The sequence below is a fragment of the Fusarium musae genome, chromosome 5 (assembly GCF_019915245.1).
Source record: "Fusarium musae strain F31 chromosome 5, whole genome shotgun sequence".
Taxonomy (NCBI): domain Eukaryota; kingdom Fungi; phylum Ascomycota; class Sordariomycetes; order Hypocreales; family Nectriaceae; genus Fusarium; species Fusarium musae.
In genome coordinates this window covers 912,517-934,616 of record NC_058391.1, presented here as the reverse complement: position 1 = coordinate 934,616, position 22,100 = coordinate 912,517, and the positions used below count along the sequence as shown (strand labels likewise).

General features: G+C 49.1%; 4 protein-coding genes across 4 annotated transcripts; 3 read left to right on the top strand and 1 right to left on the bottom strand.

Moving 5' to 3' along the window:
- Window positions 1-254: 254 nt before the first annotated feature.
- J7337_006669 (uncharacterized protein) lies at window positions 255-965 on the top strand (the record flags this gene model as incomplete). Its single annotated transcript, XM_044824330.1, has 3 exons — window positions 255-317; window positions 544-880; window positions 919-965. The coding sequence occupies 3 exons, from the start codon at window positions 255-257 to the stop codon at window positions 963-965; spliced, it is 447 nt and encodes a 148-aa protein (XP_044679987.1).
- Window positions 966-1,778: 813 nt separating this feature from the next.
- J7337_006668 (uncharacterized protein) lies at window positions 1,779-3,180 on the bottom strand (the record flags this gene model as incomplete). Its single annotated transcript, XM_044824329.1, has 4 exons — window positions 1,779-2,162; window positions 2,215-2,846; window positions 2,905-2,972; window positions 3,047-3,180. The coding sequence occupies 4 exons, from the start codon at window positions 3,178-3,180 to the stop codon at window positions 1,779-1,781; spliced, it is 1,218 nt and encodes a 405-aa protein (XP_044679986.1).
- Window positions 3,181-7,791: 4,611 nt separating this feature from the next.
- Window positions 7,792-9,632, top strand: J7337_006667 (uncharacterized protein; the record flags this gene model as incomplete). Its single annotated transcript, XM_044824328.1, has 5 exons — window positions 7,792-7,802; window positions 7,910-7,979; window positions 8,041-8,121; window positions 8,179-8,529; window positions 8,586-9,632. The coding sequence occupies 5 exons, from the start codon at window positions 7,792-7,794 to the stop codon at window positions 9,630-9,632; spliced, it is 1,560 nt and encodes a 519-aa protein (XP_044679985.1).
- Window positions 9,633-13,338: 3,706 nt separating this feature from the next.
- Window positions 13,339-19,861, top strand: J7337_006666 (uncharacterized protein; the record flags this gene model as incomplete). The annotated part of the gene is made up of 3 exons (XM_044824327.1): window positions 13,339-14,521; window positions 14,577-19,162; window positions 19,211-19,861. The coding sequence occupies 3 exons, from the start codon at window positions 13,339-13,341 to the stop codon at window positions 19,859-19,861; spliced, it is 6,420 nt and encodes a 2,139-aa protein (XP_044679984.1).
- Between the last annotated feature and the right edge of the window lie 2,239 nt (window positions 19,862-22,100).

Genomic DNA, 22,100 nt, shown 5'->3' with positions numbered 1-22,100 from the left:
TAACACCCATCCATCTATTGGATACAATTGAAGCCGCCAACTCGCTTATGTAATACAGAATGCCCCCAAAGTTCAGGGCAGATTCTCTGCACGGACCCTGACACAGGACGCTCCGAAAAATGGAATCTTGTCATGTGACTAGCTGGGTCTCGCTTGCCACCAGCCCACACAAAATATTTTGGTGCGTAATTTGAACTTGTCTTGACAACTCCTCGCAACTTCACTAACCAGCAGACAACACACCGCCGGACAAGATGAAGTTCCTCAAGGTCGGCCGAGTCGCCATCATCACCCGCGGCAGATACGCCGGAAAGAAGGTACGACCTCGACAAATTTTATACTGCTATACCATGGCATTTCCCGAGTTCTGCGGCATCCGAGCAAGATAGGGTCGGGGGAAGGGATTGAAACGAAGAGGTCACTGGTGTTTTATATGACAAGACACGGAGCGCAGAACTCGCGGGAATGCTATGATATGAAACGATCTGTGCCATAGTTTTCTTTCCAAAAAAACATTTCGCTGACTCGATATACTTCATATAGGTTGTCATCATCCAGCCCGTTGACAATGGCAACAAGCCTCACCCTTTCGGCCACGCCCTGGTTGCCGGCATTGAGCGATACCCCTCCAAGATCACCCGCCGCATGTCCAAGACCCGTCAGGAGAAGCGAAACAAGATCAAGCCTTTCATCAAGGTCATCAACTACAACCACTTGATGCCCACTCGCTACACCCTGGAGCTCGAGGGCCTCAAGGGCGCCGTCTCCAACGACACCTTCAAGGAGGTTTCCCAGCGCGAGGATGCCAAGAAGACTGTCAAGAAGGTGCTCGAGGAGCGATACACCAGCGGCAAGAACCGATGGTTCTTCACCCCTCTCAGTATGTTACACCATCGCTGCGCCATACCACTCGAGCAGAGCTGCACGAAAATCCGCCGAGTGCTCTTGGCATTTACATGAATTAGAGCGTTGCTGACCACCCACCGCAGAGTTTTAAAAGAAAAGGAATCGTTTCTCCATCACGGTTAGGGAGTTGGCGGGATGTACAGAGCATCGATGGCATTAAGGAACGCCGGTTTTTATGGGCTCAATATGAAGTTTCTTAAATCACAACCAGATCTCTACTTGCCGCGTGATTGTAGCGTCAATATACAACGCGGATCGGGCGGACGTGTTGTCCTGACCGAAGGATACCACTGGCGGCGTTCAATGAATTGATGCCATCAATGAGGTGTTGAGTAGACCTTGAGGACTTTTTCTTGACGGTTGAATGCCTACGAGGTTTACGAAATCCATAACATGAATTAAAATTTACCGTCAAAACGTTCATTACTACGTTCACACATATACAGAACCCGGTGAAACGAAAGGGAAAATAGATCAATGAACTTTTGTTATGCTGGGTTTTGTTTAACCGTTTCGTTTCTACATGTCTATGGCCAAACGCCGTCTAGAGTTACACATCAATTAGACCTTTCGTGATGCGGTTCATGCATGAAACCGCTACCTCGCGCTCTGCGCCCAGCTCTATGGCTTTACACTTCATAAGACCCTCCCTTCCCCAATCAAACAGAATATATCAAAAGATCTCCAATCCACAGAAAAGTGCGCCAAGCCAATTCGACTGTGGACACATTCGGACCAAGTTCAACAACTTGATTGGGCGTAATACATAAGGAAATAACGGATATAGAAAAGAGGTTCCTTAGATCGCCATTCGCCCCCGTCAACCAAACGTCCGGGTCTTGCTTCACATTGAGACCGTATAATACAGAGCTCTAGACGTGCTGGGCATCGTTGATGCCGAAACGGTTAGAAACCTCATTGGCCAGTCTAGTGGGATCAACCTCTGAAGAGTAACCGGGAGCAAGACCACCGAAGAAGGTGAAGATGAGGAAAGCGGTGGCAATGATGATGGTGACCTTGCGGAGAATGGGCTTGCGAGCACCAAACTCAGCCCACTGTCGGTTGGCATCAGCAATGTGGCCCTTGATCTGCTCGTAGCCGAGCTTGTAGTAGACCATGCCACCAAGAGCAATGGAGTAACCAAAGAATTGGAGGCCAGTAACTTGGGTGCCCCAGATCATCATGGAAGCAATGACCAGGAGAATATCCTTGAGAACACCGCAGAGTGTGAGGACGACAGCAGAAGTCTTGCCGATCTGGTAGTCTCGTTAGTATCAAGTTGCGCAAGGATTGTCAAGGAAAGCATACCAGGAAGACGACGGAGACGTTGAGCATGAAAGCGCAAAGACCGTTGAGGAAGAAAGTGAACAGACCGACGTGGTAAACCTCGGCCATCGAGCACCTGGGGATCTCCCAAATAAGAGCAACCACACCGTTCATGACAGCGCAGATGGGAGCAAAATAGTACAGAGAGACGAGAGGGTCCATCTTGTAGTCAGCGGAGCTCAGCAAGCGCTGGACCATGGTAAGTCGCAGAGCCTCAAAAATGATACCGCCCATTTGGAAGAGCACACCAACAGTGACGAAGTGAATTTCGCCCATGGAAGCAATGATGACACCAACAACAATAGCGGAGACATTGAGGAACTGCTTGAGGTTGGGAGCAGAAACACCCAAAATCCAGCCAGAGATGAGAACGGCGACGGGTGTGGTAGCCTTGAGCATCTGGATAAAAGCAACAGAGAGGTACAAATATGTCAAATTTCCACAGATCAAACTCAAGCTGAAGAAGATACCGATGGGCACAACGGCACGGACGTAAACGCGAGCTGTCATCTTGACGGTCTTGCGGCCGTCAAGGTAAGGAGTCCATCGGGCCATAATCTGAGTGACGACTGTCGCGAAGGTCAAGTGGTAGGTCGTAAGAATGACGGGGTAGCCTGGAAGTTGAAATGTCAGCAAAGGAGCAGACATGTCCCATCAAGGTGGACAACGTACGGAAGTTGAGGGTATCGAGGAGCCATTTGTTGAACAGAATGACAGATGATGAAAAACCAATCCATGCACTGCACAATGTGGTTAGCAACGGTTCTGGCGCATCGACAAGTCACTTCATGGGATAGTCGAAAAAACTACTGACATAACATAGAAAGTAGGGTGAACTGAAGCGCGAGCAGACTGTGACTTCTCGAGACTGGGGTTAACCGTTGGAAGAACAGGAGTGGTCGCACGAGGCGTCTCGCCCGAGACGCGGATCTTTTCGTCAGCCGACATTATGATTATTCTGGTTGTTGGTGATGTTAAGGATACGATGAGAGATGGTTGGGGCTGTCGACGAGAAAAGTCGTGGTTGTAGATAAGAGACCCCTTGAAGACAGATTTTAGGGGGGACGCGCAAACGAGCGGACGGACAGCCGAGTCCTCTAATGGAATAGAATCGGAAAATGCGAGGTGTGCTTGATATGCAATTTGGCGGGGTCCAGGAGAGACAAGGTCTCAAAGAAGAGAAAAAAGGCGAAAAAAAAAGGTTGTTGATCTCCTTGGACTTTGGTTTACGGTGGCCTTGTTTCGCAAGGGATAAGGTCAAGAGAAAGACTGAAGAAACAAGGCAGCAAGGCAAGAAGTCGTCTCTGGTACGAGAAGAAGAAAGAGGGGGAAATGAAAAAAGGAATGAGAGGGATGGCTTGGGATGAAGAAGGGTACTTCAGTTGATGAAAGGGGAATAGGCAATGTTGACTGAATCTCCAAATCTCATCCAGGGGGTGTGGTGTGGGCTATGATTGTTGTTTTGGTTGGGGGCAAGGCAAGCTAGGAATCAATCAAGGGTGAGGCGCGGCAATCAAAAAAAAAAAAAAAAAAAGATGTTATGGAAGGGGTTTTCCCTCTGAAAGACTGAAATTAGCATTTTGATGCATATTAGTGGAGGAGCCACAAAGCTCAGCACGGGGTCGTCGACCCTGCAGTGACTGACTAACTAGCACTAATAAGCCCCTCAGCCAGTTGAACACGAACAAAGTGGATGACGGGAACGAGACACTTCTCATGCTCAGGTACTGGTACCCCCAGCCGTGTGGCACCCGAAGTCTGCAAAAGCTGATTTGACGCGTGTACAGGGGCAACTGCTGGAGGGATGCAAGGTACTATGTACAGGTACTGTAGCTGCAACAGGAACTGGCTGATGTTTTCTATTCAGGGGCATCCGCTAGTTACGGTCGAGCCAAGCTTGACGAATCATCACGCCCACGTTGTAGATCGCCCTCCAATAGTCATTGCCAGGTAAGCTGACGGCTAATCTCGCACTGTGCACTTACTGCATTTCGATGCGAATCTGGACTTTGCGATGGTGGTGAAAGTTTAAGGGAGGAATGTTTGTGGCTGAATGGCCCAGTTCTACGGAGTAGTATTGTACGTAGATACCTAGTACCTAAATCAACGAAAAAAGGAACGAACTCATGCTAGATTGAGTACCTAGTTCTGCCGTTCAATCAGCACTGTTCCTTTAAAAGCTGTCAGTTTCTACTCTGTAGAAGAGAATGTTTATCCTCACGGATATTGTCGACTCATTATCTACCCTCAGATGTCTCCAACTGTCAACTGTCAACGATGGAGACCTTCACACCCGCCCCGGTTGAGCGCGCCTCCAACTGCCGGAACCATCTCGGATTTGGACATTTTCGTCTAAATACATTCAGGGAAGATCTAGATCCCGCCTAGTAAAGAAAACAAACCCAAAAACAAGTAAAAAGTGCGGTTCACATAATACATGAGTTCCTTAAAGTTCACAAGCTATTCTCTTGCGGCAAACAATTGGGACTATCGATTCCTTAGACTGCGAGGCTTCATTCTTGCATTCCCATGACATTGACGGTCTGGCCCTCACTTACGTGGTCTATATTGGTATAATACTCCCCAAACAGAAACATACGTCACTCTAATCTCGTCTCGGTTTGCACCTTGGCCATGAGCGGCAGCTATTCAACACACAGTATTCTTTCTTCCTTCAGCGGCACGGAATGATTGAGCTTATACTCCGTAGATCCAGCTTGGCATTCAAACATAACCAGAACCTCAACACCAGCTCATCCACAAATCTGCAGATCCAGCCGAGACGGCTCAGAGGTCCATGACCTTGGGCCGAAGAAACGACCCAGTTTGCCGAACTTGGCTTTTAGTTAAGCATTCTTGGGGGGGCCTAGAGGGCCAAGGACCCATTTTGATTGTGTCAGAAAGCCATGGTGCTTTCTGACACAATCGAGAATATACGGAGACAGACATAGTGAGATATCAACCCGAGCCGAGGAAATGTACCAATCTTTGGAAATTCATAAAGGGTCCCTGTTCCCATGTCGAGCCAGGACTCGCTGTGCATTGTTCAAAGCTGGCTCATGGTGGATACCAGCTCTACAATTTCCATTGACTAAGGTAAGAATGTTACGTCCATCCTAAAAAAAAAAAAAAAAAAAAAAAAAAAAAAAAAAAAAAAAAAAAAAAAAAAAAAAAAAAAAGGCCATGGCAAAGAGGTGTTTTACGTGGCGTCCCTTGGGGGGGAAACATCCGTACGTCGTGCGAGAGGAGACATCTGTTACCGTTGTGAGTAGTTAACATCCATGCCACAACGAGCCAAGACCAGGCTGAAGAAGGCGGGAACTCACTGGCGAGGCGAGCCTTGCGTTGGAAGCCATGCACGGTTGGCTCTTGATAAAACCATAGTAGCGCCAAAGCGATCCTGCTGGCTGGTTGATCTGCTTCCTGTTTCAGATTCCATACAATGCTGTCAGAGGCTGAGAGATTGTCGAACAGCCGTCCTTGGTGGAGACACTTCACAAAACGCCAGTTGATCCTTTGCTATCTGGGACCAGTGACGTTTCTTGACCGAAGGTTACGAGGCCTTCTGCGTGGCCTCGCAGCCCTTCATCTCGTTGCTCCAGCATGTTGACGACCATGGCAGTTTCAAGGTCGGCTTACATGAGCCGATATTGTGGAAACAATAGCCATGATCATCGCTCAATCAAAGGAGGTAAGGGCCAAAGAAAGAAGGGAGAGGCGAAAGCTTGTTACATGCATGTAACAACTAGCGTGGATCAACTATAGACATAATTCTACTTGAACGGTTGACCGCTTCGTGCTAGCAACATTGTTTTGCTTCAGACTCCATCCAAAGAGATTTGAACATAGAAATTGTTTGGGCAATGATTGGATATCCCGTATCTTATCATGATAAGGCTGAATTCATGCTACACTGTACAGGTACATCGCTGCTTTATGAGAATCCCCATCACCCCCGGAGCCGTCTTGCAAACCACCCCTGACATTACATATTTTCATGTGGGCTTCTCAAAGCCGGCCTTCAGCAACAGTAATCAGTGACATTTTCTTGACAGTAGTTTGGAAGAAATTTCGAAGACCTCGGGTTGCACGAAAGACGGGTATTCTGGAACACGAGCTTGTTTGCCATAACTAACGAGCTTCAGCTCAGCAGATAAGAATAATGCACATAAACACAATTGATCAAGCCTGGATATAAGCATCAAGTTCTGGCTTCGTTTTTAATTTGGCGGTGGTCAGAAGAGAAATTGAGATCTGGTTGTGGGCGTGCTTTGGGTTGGCCAGCGCATAGAGTGACTGGGAGAGTGGTCAAATTGTCCAGTCAAAGGCGCTCTTGACAGTGATTATCTTATCTGCCATGGAGCGTTGAATTACATCTCATCTTAGGAAATTACAGCAAAAGACTGTGGACCTACGTTGTACAGTACTGAGTAACCAACAAACTATCGAATCCATCGCGTGGGATCTTTGACCAGCAAGCATGGCATGCCTTTGGCCGTCATTGTCCGAAATTCTAACTAACTGCAGCAATAAAGTTGGTACATAACGCGTTGATTATTTTAGGAACGCAGGTTTCAAATATATCAAACCTAGGTATCGGATTAATGCAAGATCGGCCTCAAGGTACTCGGAACGCTGCTCTGATATTGGAGTTGACGGAATCTTGGCGGAGTCGAGACGACGAGAGCCACCCCGACAGCTACTAGGAAAAGAGGCTAATTGTCCCCATTCATGGCACAGTGTCCGTTACACATAGGCCGAATAGCGTGTCGATTAAGATTTCATGCAATATGAATATTGCGACTACTACGGAGTACTACTCCGTACTGTAGCTGGTTATCATATTCGTATTCTACTGTGGAAGGCGATCGGAAACTGTCCAGGGCAGGCTGGTCGTCGAAAGACCCTTTATAGACAGACAGTGGAGTTTGTCTTTCAGTTCCTCGCTTGAGGCGACAAGGTTGATCTGTCTATGTACCTGGCAGTGAGATTGCCTTTCACAACACATCATGTCTAATCCAGTTACACCACAAAGTAGCCGCTGCAAAACTTACATATTTATGCAGGTCCGGTATCAACACATCCATGGCCCAAGCTGGGCTGATAATAATCTCCTTTCCTGAGAGTCCCTGTCTTTATCATGACTCTGACCCTGATTGTGCTACCAACAACCAGAGAATATATCACACAGATCATCCAATCCCATGTTAGAACCAGGCCACCCACGCCCACCCACCATCTACAGTATCAGGGGCCCGCGGGTGGGGCACTAACTAAGGGAGGCTAGGAGGGTCGAGGGGACCCGACCCAAAATAATTTTAGCCCCGCCATCGATCCGTTACCGTCTCCTTTTCTGCCAGACTCCTGAAGCCACCTCACTTTCTACAATCGCGGTCAATATCAACAGCAACCACGAGACTCTGATCATCTCGCTGTCTTCTTGTTCTTCTGTACAACTCATTCTCCCCTCCGTCGCTCCATTGTTGTCGGCGTCTGCATATTTCTGTGCTTTTTGCGGTCTTCCATCCATCCTCTTCAGCTTCATCTAATACCCCCACCATGGCCGACGTGTGAGTTGCTTTTGTGCCTGTTCGCTATTGCTTAACGCCTCCGTATACTAGGAAGCATTTTTCGTTCATGCAAAAGAGCGTCTTGCTGATATTTATCATCTTTGTAGTAACGTTGATGTCCTCGTTATTGGCATGGGACCTACTGGTCTCGGTGCTGCCAAGCGTCTCAACCACATTGTATGCGCTCACCGCCACCTTCACCTTGAGGCCGAGAATTACAGGCTGACGATGTTAACAGAACGGCCCTTCATGGCTGATTGTCGATTCCTCTGACAAAGCTGGTGGTCTTGCTGGCACTGACACCACTCCGGAGGGTTTCGTAAGTCGTCGTCTCCCAACCTCGATGAATAAATTCCTAACCTTGCGATTGCTCTAGCTGTACGACGTCGGTGGCCACGTTATCTTCTCCCACTACAAGTACTTCGACGATTGCCTGGACGAGGCCCTCCCCAAGGATGATGACTGGTACACTCACCAGCGAATCTCCTACGTTCGCTACAAGGGCCTTTGGGTTCCTTACCCCTTCCAGAACAATATTTCCATGCTTCCCAAGGAGGACCAAGTCAGCTGTATCGAGGGCATCATTGATTCTGCTCTTGAGTGCCGTGTTGCCAACACCAAGCCCAAGGACTTTGACGAGTGGATTGTCCGTATGATGGGTGAGGGTATCGCCAACATCTTCATGCGACCTTACAACTACAAGGTCTGGGCCGTCCCTACCACCAAGGTACGACCACAGATTCGGTATAATACAGTGAAGTCAGTGTGCTGATAGTACAACAGATGCAATGTCAGTGGCTCGGTGAGCGTGTCGCTGCCCCCGATGCTAAGCTTGTTACCAAGAACGTTATCCTCAACAAGGTCGCTGGTAACTGGGGCCCCAACGCTACTTTCCGATTCCCCGCCCGTGATGGTACCGGTGGTATCTGGATTGCCGTCGCTGAGACCATTCCTAAGGAGAAGAAGCGATTCGGCAAGCAGGGTGAGGTCACCAAGATTGACGCCGAGAAGAAGATTGCCTACTTCGCCGATGGCAGCACAATCGGTTATAACAAGCTCATTAACACCATGGCCGTTGACCACCTCGCCGAGAAGCTCGGCAATCAGGAGCTTGTCGGCCTCACCAAGCAGCTTTACTACTCCACCACCCATGTTATTGGTGTCGGTATCCGAGGCGAGCGCCCTGAGCGTATCGGTGACAAGTGCTGGCTGTATTTCCCCGAGGACAACTGTCCCTTCTACCGTGCCACTATCTTCTCTAACTACTCCCCCTACAACCAGCCTCAGAAGGATGCCAAGCTCCCCACGCTTTACCTCGCCAATGGTGAGAAGCCTGCGTCTTCCGAGGCTAAGGAGGGACCTTACTGGTCTATCATGTTGGAGGTTTCCCAATCTACCATGAAGCCTGTCGATGTTGAGAACCTCCTTAAGGATAGCATCCAGGGTCTCATCAACACCGAGATGATCAACCCCGAGGACGAGATCGTCTCTACTTACCACCGTGCTTTCGACCATGGTTACCCCACCCCCAGCCTCGAGCGTGAGGGCGTCCTCAAGCAGGTTCTCCCCAAGCTCGAGGCTATGGACATTCTATCCCGTGGTCGATTCGGCAGCTGGCGATACGAGGTCGGTAACCAGGACCACTCCTTCATGCTCGGTGTTGAGGCCGTTGATGCTATCCACAGCGGTGCCGTCGAGCTGACACTCAACTACCCTGACTTCGTCAACTCCCGCCAGAACACTGAGCGACGCCTCACTCAAAACTTCATTGTGGCTCCTCCTCAGACCAACGGCACCAAGGATATTCCAAGCCACTCCAAGGCTCAGTAATCTTACAGCCAATGGAATAAATTGGAAATGGAGTGAAGGTATAGCGTGAGCAATTTATGATTGGGCACGTTGTTTGATATCTCAAGAGACATGTGTACAAGAAAACTTTGTGCGGAGCGAGTTAGCGCCTCGAGAAACGATGAGTCCGAATTTAGGATTGATGACGAGACATAGGCCGCTGCTGGTGAAGATTTCCAGTTAGCTGGACGGAATGGATAGGATTTCGCTTGACAAGACGGGGCGATATGATAGAGATAGATCTGGGATTTTTGCTCTAGGGTTAGACAAATGATCGGATTATCCTATACAAATACATAATAGTATACAACATACAATAGAGCTTAGACGATGTTCATGTTTCCATCGTTGATGCTATTCTGGCGTTTCTGGGCCGTTTATCTCTTCTGGTGGAAGGATTTCGGTGTTTCAGCCCTTCTGAATTAGAGCTGTTGTCTCACAGTGATTGGTTCCCAGATGCTTGATGTTTCAGTGACATTTAATCCCCTGCCACTTACTTCATGGTCTATGTGCGTTGTGCAATGTAGGGGTCGGCGCGAGAATGTAACTGAGATATCTCAAGCCTGTTACTGTCAGCTTCAAATCTCTTGAAGGGAATACGTGACCAAAGCTACCCTACCTACCTTACCTACCTTACCTACCTATGGATCAGTTTAATGAACAACAAGCGCTGACTTGGTTGTGCTGCCCCATAAACGGCGCCACAAGGGTCCATCGCGCATGAGCCGATTTTGTGAAGCCCACACAACTTCTTGACTTGAGATTCTGATACAGCAGGCCATGATTGAACTTGTGGATGGGCAATAACAGAACATTGGGATTTCACCTTAGCAGCATGAGACTGGATAAAATTTTCTCGTTCATTGTAAACTTTGGCCAAAACAGAAGGGATGGGCAAAAAGAGGCACCGAGTGATAATAGCTTGAGCTGTTATGGCTGCCCAAAGCGGGAATAGTGGCGCTAGAACTGCTGTAGAGTTTCGGCTGAAACAAATGGAAGTCAATGGGATCGTGGCTACTAAGTCGGAGATGGGAAGTGAGATGAGGTTAACGATGACTGTGGTAAGAGAGCACAGTTGTTTCTGCATGATGTTTTGAAACGAGTCAAGTCAGTCCACTCAGGTAAAACTGCTGGATGATGCAATGAAAGCTGAATATGGAGTGTGGGAGGGTATGTATGACTACCCTGAATTGAATCACAACGTGTTCTGCTTGACACTTGATGCGTCCACTTTCTTCAGCCAGAAGCAGGGTTATTACCACCAATACCAATCACCATGGGTACGAGGTCCAACTGTCAAACCGGATGATATCCTTGCTGTTCCGCCATCCAGTACTAATTCAAGACGGGACCAGCTCGTGAACAAGACTTGGACCCTGTATCTTTTGGCGCACACACGAAAACATAGGCAATTACCGCTAATTAGTTCTGAGCTACTCCGTACTCGATGGGAAATATGATTGACTCCCCAAGATATGTCCAGTTCATGGATCGATTGAATAAAGGCTGCCTCTGCTTGGCCTGGAAAGTAACCAAGTTACAAACCCAAGGGCGCTGCTGATCCAAACAAATAACCCGACACCCCTACGCTAGGTACGGTAATAAGGAGTACGTAGTTGCCTCTCTCACTTCCATGGAGGAAAGCCTGGGGAGGGGCGGAAATCCACCTCAACCTTGAAAGTCCACTCATCCCAAATCTAAACCAACTTGAACCTAAACCAACTCTATCCCACCCTGTCTGTGTTCTGTGCTCGGCGGTCACGGTACGGTACAGTAACCACCACCCACTAACACAAGTTGTGCATTTGACTTCATCATTTCTTCACTCAAGTGTTGTAGGATCAACGGACTCTTCCTCCTCACCCCAGACTCCCTACCATAACCTCGCCCGCTCCGCTACGTCGTATGCCTTTTGATAGCGAGCCTCTACCGTCATAGACATCATATCACTTTCGACAGTCTTGAAATTACCTACACACTGTCCCGGAAGAGTTCGACCAAACACTCGGCCTACCAAACGTAGATCCTGCATACAATATCTCATATCCTTCCTGTCGTTGATTCATTTGTGCACGCCGAATCTTGCTGCGCCCGACTCTCTTTTCCACTTGTCATCCTCCGATACTGAAATAACAGCCATTGCTCTGCGCCCTCGACGTTGAAACCACGGCCGATATATCTCCGACGATGGGCACTTCATTTGCATGTGCCTAAGCCTCTAATAGAACTGAACACCGACGATCGCTTCTCGTGGTCTTTCTGACCTGCCACCGACACCGATTGTGATATCCACGAGGCGCGCCGTCGTTCGCGCTCCATCATGGACGGTGCTTCTCTCGTTACCGATGACCTTCTTGATCCCCCGCCTCGAATATACGAGCGACTTCGTCAGATAGCTGGTTATACATGGGATGAAAGCCAGCTGCCTTTCCATTCTTCATACGACTTCTGGTAAATTCTCCGCTATACCCTGCGAACCTTCCATCATCAGCCCTCGCATTATAGCTTGCTTCCACCATGTGCTTCTCATTCTCTGACCGCTTCTAGGCACGTATTCGGCACGCGGTGGGTGTCCTCGGTGCCTTCGCCTTCGAGCTCTCACAATGCCTCGAGCCCAGGATCCGCCCTGAGGCTACATTCTGGCCGCCCATCGCCGTTAGAAACTTACGCCCAAATATCGAATATTGACGGGTACGATACTCAAGCAATAACACCCCCAGCCTCATCGTCCTCCAATATACCAAGCGATGCCGCATATATCGAAGAACCAGTCGTTGCTCGTTTATCATATCACGCCCTACGAGAGGAGCGGGCTTTTCACATAGCTAAAAGCTTAATTGCCACTTCAGATCCGACAGGGGAGCACATTGTTAAACCTATCGACTTGATTAGGCTACAACCCCTTCCTGGCGATCGCGCACAGGTTGTTGTTTCTATATACCAGCATCCTGGACCCAACTATCTACTCGAAGTGCTGGACATGGGACCGGCTTTTTACAGAGCTCGCATACATGGGGAGACATTCAGCTCATTACGGAAGAACGAACCCGAACTGCACCCGCCAATCTCTCTACAATATTTTCTAGATTTTGCTATAGGTGCGACTCAATGCCTGGAGCTTCTCCACCACAACCTTGGCATGATCCATGGCGAAATCCGAGGCGATGCGTTTCACTTCAATATCGAAACTGGGCAGGTCAAAGTTATGTCTTTTGGGTCTGGCATTCGCTCGTTCGAACACGGCCTGACGAGCACGGGATGGTCAACGCTTTCGAAAGAACTTGGGGCACAGAACAAACTATTATATATAAGCCCTGAACAGACAGGACGAATGCCTGCTGAGCCAGATAGTCGGACCGACATTTATTCTTTGGGTGTTTTATTCTGGACCTTACTGACTCAGAGGCCAGTCTTCGAAGGTGATAGCCCCCTTGACATCGTACAGGGCGTTCTTGGTCGGAGAATACCGAACGTCTCTACAGTGAGGCTTGATATTCCTGACGTGGTTGGGAGGATCATACAAAGATGCACGGCTAGAAATGTCCAGGACCGTTATCACTCGGCGAGCGGGCTTCGTCATGATTTAATTAAGGTCCAGGAGTTTCTCGGTGACGGAGATTGGTTGGCGCTTAAGGAGTGGAGGATTGGAACTAAGGACGTATCGTCGTTCTTCATGCTTCCAGCGATCATGATCGGCCGCCAGCAAGAGCAAGCAGAATTAGCCAAGGTCATTGATCGCGTCGCAAAAAGCCATGCCATGAACTTGAAGGGAAACACGAACCGGTTCTCTGACGGCTCAACCTTGTCAAACGATATGGCCGCTTTTGATGATATTTCTAGTGAGGGAGCGAGCTCTGTGGATGGCACAAACTATCGCAGCGGTTCTTTTACCCACACTGCTTCTTCTGACCCTAAGCTACCAAAGACCAACTTCAACCCCTTGTTCTCAGATACCCAGACGGTATCTGGCGATACAATTTCATCTTCACCATCCGGGACCCTTCCGAGAATTGCCAGGCCATGGGAAAGACACCAGTCAATCTCAATTGAGACACGCAGTCTTGTCGATAGCTCAGGACCCGATTCCCAAAATCGCCACAGCGTCGTAGAGTCGACAGCGTCCAGCCTGTCAAGACAGCTGGGCTCGGCCAAGTTTAGACGGCGCGACCATTGTGAGGTTGTCACAATCGAAGGTGCAGGGGGTCTTGGAAAGAGCTGTCTTGTTCAAAGTGTTCTGGCGGATGCCAGGCGGCGGGGTTATTGTGCCACTGCGAAATTTGACACCGCAAGGAGAACAGCATTTGGACCTCTGCTTAAGCTGCTCTCGTCCCTGTTCAAGCAAGTCTGGGGTGAGAGGAATACGGAGACTCCTTTTCACCAGGGCCTTAAGCAGTTCGTTCGCCCTGTCTGGCCAATGCTGCACCGTCTCTTGGGCCTCCCGGAGTTTCTTCTCGGCCCCCCAGAAGCATCAATTGGCCGTTCGATCTCATCGTCCCTTCAATTCGCCTCGATCAGAGGTAATGGAAAGTCTGGGCTAAAACGACGGGGTTCATCTCCTGGAAGCTCACCCAAGCCAGTTGCCAGGAACCCCAGCGTTGCTTCACAATCATCCTCAGACTTTCTTCGAACGGGTACATCCACCAAGACAATGCGGTTGATGAACATATTCCTAGATGTACTTCGCGTGTTCACTGCACACAAGTTCATCTGCTTCTGCTTGGATGATCTTCACTTTGCCGACGATGAATCAATGGAGCTCATATCCCAAATCATCGCTTCGAGGATGAAAATGATCATCATTATGACCTACCGAACTGAAGAGATCACATGGGATAAGATCCAAAGCATGATCCATCCCCCTGAAGGCGAAGGTATGTACTAATATATGCTTTAGTCCCATGAATGGCGACTAATTGCTACCAGCAGAGTATCCTCGTTCGGGTGGTCCTTTGGTCACGCGTATAACATTATCACCCTTGACCGAAGATGACATAGTTCAATACGTCTCGACAACGCTTTGTCGACCAAAGGAAGAAGTCTTGCCTCTTGCTTTGGTGTTGCAATCCAAGACGGCTGGCAATCCATTCTACATGCGAGAGATGCTGAGTGCTTGCCACCGGAAGAAGTGTATCTGGTACGATTACAGAGACAGTCAATGGCATTATGATCTTGACAGGCTTTTTGAACAATTTCAAGGGGAAAAGGATTACGACATACTTGATACAGGCTTCATCACACACCGACTGTCAGAGCTCCCTGCAGCAGCACGAACTCTTCTTGCTTGGGCTGCTCTTATCGGCAATTCATTCTCCTTTGAACTCATCTGTCATTTGATGGGGGGTGAGTTTGATTACCATGAGGATGATAAGGGATCATGCTGTGCGACGTTTACACACAAAACCTACTCGCAAGGAGAGGCAATCGCTGGTCTTCAAGCAGCCATACAGGCCTATATCATTGTACCCAGTGAGACCGATGATCGATTTCGATTTGCCCATGACAGATACATTCATGCTTCGGCAGACCTGCAGGAATGCAATTCTCGGAAGATGCATTTCATTATTGCCCAGACACTCCAAAAATACTATGGCGGCGAAAACCAACAGCTGGACAACACAGCCTCTCATATTTGCGCAGCAGTTGACATCATCAAGAGACGAATTTTAAATCGTTACCAATATCGCAAGCTGTTGACGAGCTGCGCCCAAGCCGCCGCAGAGAGCGGTGCGAAGCCCACAGCCGCAAAATATTACAATACTGCTCTTACGCTCCTCCAGGACGACCCCTGGACAGACGGCAAAGAAGATGTATCTTACGATGAAACAATGCAGCTTCACCTCAGAGCAGCAGAGTGTTATCTTTACATGGGCCAATATACAGCGGCCAACGAGATTCTCAACACTATTTTCGAGAATGGGAAATCACCATTCGACAACGCACCAGCATACGTCTTGCAGTCAAGAATATACGCCCAGAGTGGTGATTCCGCTTCTGCTCTAGTTTCACTCAAAGACTGCCTGGTCGGCCTTGGGGTTACCGTCGATGATGAGCCAAGCTTCAAAAAGTGCGACGAGAAGTTTGAGCGCTTGTCAATCCAAATTCAAACGATGGGCCGTGGCGAACTTCTCAATTATAAGCAAGCAGAGGATCCTAGTGTCGCACCTGTCGGAGCTGTGCTGGCTGAAACCATCAGCGCTGCTTGGTGGAGCGACGGCTTACGGTACTATCATCTCACTCTCATGATGGTCGAGATGCATCTCGAAAGGGGCGCGTATCCACAGTCCGGAATGGCATTCCTCTATCTTGCGATGATCGCATTGTCCCGGTTCAATATGACACAATTTGCGGTCGAGCTAGGCAACACGTCCCAAGAGTTGCTCTACCAATCTCGAGACCCTTTCTTTCTCGCCCGTGGTTTGATGCTCTACTCGATATGTATAGGACATGTTCACATGACGATGCCCATGATCATGGCTCAAATGGAGGATGCCGTGGAGTATGCATCAGTCGCTGGTGACAGGATATCAACCATAATGAGCTACGGCGTGTCCTCAGTTTTCAAGTTTTTCAGCGGAGAAACCTGTTCAGACCTCGAAGGCTTCTGTCAATATGGCTGTGAGGAAATTCCCAACTGGTATGCTGATTCTAGAGGGGGTTCAATACTCATTGCCGTTAGACAGCTCTGCCGGGCTCTTCAGGGCAAGACTCGCACTAGCAACGCCTTGGAAGTCATGAACGACGAGACACATAACGCGGAGAACTACAAGAAATGGCTGATCAGCTGTAGCCGTAAGAGTAACCGCTCTGTCACTTTCTACCAGAGCTTCGAGATCATACCCCTATTCCTCTATGGACATTACGAGCGTGCCGTGGAAATTGGAAGCCACGCCGTTGATCAACTTAGTATGCTCTGGTCAGCGCACAACAGTAGGTTGATACTGTTGTTCCACGGCCTCGCTCGTGCTGGATACCTGCTACAAAAGCTCCAACTCCCCTGCTCTCCAACTGAAGACTTCTCCTCGCAGGTCGAAGAGGTCATAAAGGAACTGCGCCACTACGTGAAGATGATGGATGAGTGGTGCACTGTTTCTGACATTAATTACCTAAGTTGGATGAAGTTTCTGCAAGCACAGGTTGAGGAATTATCTCTGAACCATGGGAATGCCATTCAGCACTATGAGCAAGCATTGGATCATGCAGCTGAGCATAATTCAGTTTTTGATGAAGCTCTTGGCAATTATCTTATGGCTGGTATGTTCATTCGACGAAGTGCGCGTCGGTCAGCTCGAGCAGCACTTCTTGAAGCAGTTGGCTTATTCCGGCAGATGGGGGCTCTCGGTGTTTCAAAAGCCATCGAGGAGGAACACAGCCTGTTACTACATGGTCCTACAAGGAACTACCGTACTTGCGATACTGGCGTTCAAACCGACTTTGTCGCTGATGCCAGCTCAGTTCAATACAGGACTGGAGAGGCAGAGGACGGTGGAGATCTTGCACGCATCCCTTCCAACACGATGAACATGGCCGACCTCAACAAGGGCGAGCGCATAGGAGCATGGCGAGGCTCCATGAATATTCAGGCCGAGCCCGGGGTGGGACTGCCTGCTCTCGATATGATCGATCTGCACGCCATCCTTGTCTCGTCGCAGGTCATCTCCTCTATGCTGCAAGTCGATGAGCTTCTGAAAACTATGTGCGACGTCATCTTACAGACTTGTGGTGGCTCAGCTACGCTGGCTGCCATTGTTGTCCAGGAGAACGACATGGATGCTTGGTGTGTAGCAGCAAGTGGTGATCCCGAGAAAGGAGCTTCCGCCCATATCCCAGGTATTCCCATATCAGGAACCTCACTTATTGCAGAGAATGTGGTTCTCTACTCTACCCGCTTCCTTGAGTCAGTCTTTGTCCCAGACCTAATATCTGATGAGAGATTCGGCAATGTCAACGAGTCCTGGCTTCAGAGAAACCCCGTTGGCAAGAGTATTATTGCGATTCCGATCTGTCATGGCAACAAGCCTCTCCTTGGCGTGCTCTATCTGGAGGGTGAACCGGGTGCATTCACAGATCGCAACGTCACGGTCCTGCAGCTTCTTGTCAACCAGATTGGCATAAGCTACTCGAACGCCCTTGCGATGAAGAATGTCGAGAAAATATCTGCAGAAAACCGCTCTATGGTAGCCGTTCAGAAGCGCGCACTTGCCAAGGCTCTTGAGGCAGAGACAAAGGCCAAGAACGCGGAAGCGGAAGCCAAGCGAAATGTCAAGCTGGCGGAGGAAGCAGCGAAGGCTAAATCCATATTCTTGGCCAATGTGTCGCACGAACTTCGCACTCCTCTCAATGGCGTAATCGGCAACTCGGAGCTTCTTCGCGACAGTGATCTGAATAAGGATCAGCTCGAGATGGCCGACTCAATTCGAGTCTCCGCTGATCTGCTATTGACGGTAATCAATGACATCTTGGACTTCTCCAAGATGGAGGCAGACAAGATGAAGTTGTACATCATTGCCTTCAACCCGGAAGACATGGTCCGCGAAGTCGTCCGGGCCGTTTCATATAGCAATCGTGAAAAGACGTCCAAGAAGAATGTCAAGATCGTACAAAACATCAACCTACCGCCGATGCTAATCTACGGTGACCCTATCCGTTTACACCAGGTTTTGGGCAATCTTATTGGAAACAGTCTGAAGTTCACCGAAGATGGTTTGATCACTATTGGTGCTCGTCTGGACAAGGAGACAAAGGAGCACGCCACCCTCACTTTCTGGGTTCGAGATACTGGCATCGGTATTCCTCCTCAGCAATTGGCCAAACTATTTCAACCCTTTAGCCAAGCGGATGCTAGCACAGCTAGAAAATACGGTGGAAGCGGTCTCGGTCTCAGCATCTGCAAGTCTCTCATTGAGACAATGATGAAGGGCAAGATTCGGCTCGAGAGTGAAGAGAATGTGGGCACAACTGCTTGGTTCACTGTCACGTTTGAGAAGGCCAAGCCTGATGTTGCTGCAGGAGACGCGCAGACCAAAGCCACGCCATCTGTCGACCGATACTACGCAGCAACTTCACCTGTGGAGAGAGCGGAATCGCCAAATCCTTATCTGGACTTATCTAAGGTCCCTAAGGATGAGATTCGCATTTGTGTTGCTGAGGATAACCCGATCAATCAAAAGATTGCTATACAATACGTGCAGAGATTGGGGTATAAGGGGGTTGTTGCATACGACAACGGCCTGAAGGCTGTAGAGGGGCTCCGGCAGAAGGCCAAAGAGGGCAAACCATATCATGTTGTCTTGATGGATGTCCAGATGCCGGTTCTTGACGGTTATGAGGCGACAAAGCTAATTCGGAAGGACTCTCTCGATGCAGTACGCACTATTTTGGTCATTGCCATGACCGCTTCTGCTATCCAGGGGGATAGGGAGAAGTGCTTGGCTGCTGGTATGAATGACTATCTCGCCAAGCCAGTTAGATCAGAGATTCTGAAAAAGAAGCTCGACGCATATCTCAGCGTTGAGGTAAGGGAATCTGGTGTTACTGATGGAATCTTCACTAACATGACGTAGCACCCACCGCCAAAACCAGAAGCTTCTCCTCCGGCACAACACGACTCATCTTCCACACCTAGCCCTCACACGCAATCCGGGGTGGCTACTCACAGATCTAGCTCATCGCTTGTTCTTCCATCTCCTGTAGTCAAACCGAGTGTGGCAACAAAGGGGTTGGCCAACGTGCCTCTTGATCCGATGCAGGAAGAAGCCGTGTTCAACCAACCAGTTGACCAGACGGCTCTACAAGCACAAGACAGCCCTGTCTTCAACAGGGAACAAGATCCATCGCCACTAGCCATACGTGGCAGTTCACCGCACTCGATGAATGCCTCTGGCCTTGGCCGTGTTTCAAGTGATGATCGGTCTGTAGACGCGGCGTCAATTGCAGACAGCTCAACCTCCCAGTCACAGAAACGACTGCCTCGAAAGCTTGTAAAAAATCGCCGCAACAGCGAGTCAAACAGCGAGCGACCATCGCTTAGCAACGTATCCAACGACAAGTCGCGAGGTGTTCTCAAAAAACCGCAACGGCAGAGCACGACGAATCTTGTTGAAGAGAGCCAAAAAGCGGAGAACAACTCTTACAGTTCTGGAAAGGATTCTAGCAAACGTAGTAGCCTGACATCCTCTGCCTCATCGTTGAAGGATAGGATTTTTCCTCATTAGGATTAGGATACTGAAGATACCTTTGCTTGATGAGGTCAGGCAAAGCCTCGTCAATCTTCTGACGAGGCACGGTTCTTGCAGGCTCTGAAACCCAACATAACTATCTATGGCACCTGGCCTGGTCCATTTTATAGACCTAAACTACCAGCATGGCGAAGAGAGCACCAATGGATGACATGAATTTATGGTCGTGTTCAAATATGGCAGGCACTATTGGGATGTGGTGGAATGGAACTTGATGGTCAAGGATTTGGTGAATTCTCCGGACAAGGAAAAAGACACTATATGGGTGGGCGAAAAGAGCTTTCTCCCGCTTCACAACCTTCATGTTATTGGGCATGATCTAAATTTCGGATACTTGTTTTTACTTCAGCGAGGAGCTTTCGAGGAGGATGGGGGCTTGTGTTGAGGCGCAGGTGAGCGAGGACATTCGATTCTTGATGGCCAAGGGGTAAATGCTATGTGGTGGGCTGTTTGGAGCCCTGCAAGATACCTCGTTTTTGCTTTATTCTATTCTTCTCGCGGAAATCATCGACTCATCATAGATAGCATGATCCACTGTTTGGGACCCAAGTGCCAAAGAGAACAGGAGAATATGCCACAGTACAGTTGAAATGGTTTGTGAAAGTTCAGCATTACGAATACAGAACGTTGTGAGGGTACCTAACAATGAAATTCTATGTACCTTCTGAGCTCTGAGGAACTGTAATTGGTTGACAGATGCACAGTGGTAGTATACAGTGCCCTTCGGTTTACCTCGAACAAAGCTCCACGTCAGTTCGCCGAAGCTTGACACCATAAGGATTGAAGGGTGTAGCGAATTCGAGTTGAACCAAGCTTAATAATCGTAGCCATAAATGGATATGATCGACATGGAGTAAAGGGTCAGACAGAGGCGAGGAGCCACATGGGGGACTCACGCTAGCGGCCGTTGGCGACAAACAACGCATTGGTGTCCGAGATTAACTTAACTTAGATGAGACGAGTCTCCGACGACATCCATTCAAGATAGGTCAGACCCTACGGAGTACGGCCTGACTACATGTCGTCGACGGGATGATAGCCACACATACATACCGTCACAACAAGTGGCGAGGGTCATGGGTGGAGAAGCGGAAAAGGAGTTGACGTGTAAGCTGACCAACCGATCAATTCTCGATCAATGGCAGATCCCGGCTTGTCTGGTTGGTCAACAATGAACTTGGCTCAAGGATTCGATCTCGCGTAAATACGTGCAGATGTCACTGTGGAGGTGAAGGGGTTCTCAGCTGGCAATGTGCGAGCCCACTGAGAGTTAAGCCAGTTCAGGACCTGATTTAGGTTCCAACAGGAAGAAAATCCATTCGTGGCAGCATTGCGGCCTTTTGTCTCTGGTAACCACGCCGCGTGCATTTTTTCCATTATGTTCTTTTTTGTCATAGTTCAGTCCGAGCCTTCAAACTGCTGGCACATGAAGACGAGGTCTCATGATCTAAAATCACTGTCCTTTCTAATAAAAATTTGAAACTTGGAACGACCAGGCATAGCAACTAGGAGGCAAGGGACGATACGTACCGAGAGTAGTTGTGGTCCGTGGACTGACTCCTTGTTCCTTGATTATTTGTTCTAGGCCAGCAAGCCATACTGAAATCAACATCTGGAAACAGCATCTCGTATTTGGATGATATCAATGGAGGGAAAATGATCGACAGAGACAAATGAGCTCACCCGGGCAAATGAGATCTCTCCCCATGCACTTGAAGTCGGAGTAATCCAGCCGTGTTGCAAGTTCTGGTACGGAAGCCGGCCTTGTTAGTCAGGGCGGGTAGGTTTTCGTCAATTCCGGACTACCAAACAGAGAAGGACAATCACTGACATCCAGTGCGGCCTCCAGTGTCGATCCCCCTACAATGGCTTGCCTTAAATCTTGGGGCTCGCAGGCCCGTGTGTTCTGGCACGATAGACACATGTCAGATGGGACGGGGAGCGCTAGCAGGGGAATCACTTCGCTGATCTTGATCGCCCGAATAACCAAGGGCTTGTGGCGCTGCGAGTTTGAGATGTGGGTTATCGAATCATTTACCCATCAACACGTCCAGTAGCCTAGTGATCGACCATGGCCATTTCTTGTTTGATGCGGAAATTTTGTGGTCGATTCGGTACTCCATACAGGGTAGATACTCTACAGCTAGACCGCAAAGGCCAGTAGTGTAACGGTGCCTAGGTGCAAGTAGCCGATCACCAGAAAATCTCGGGAGCC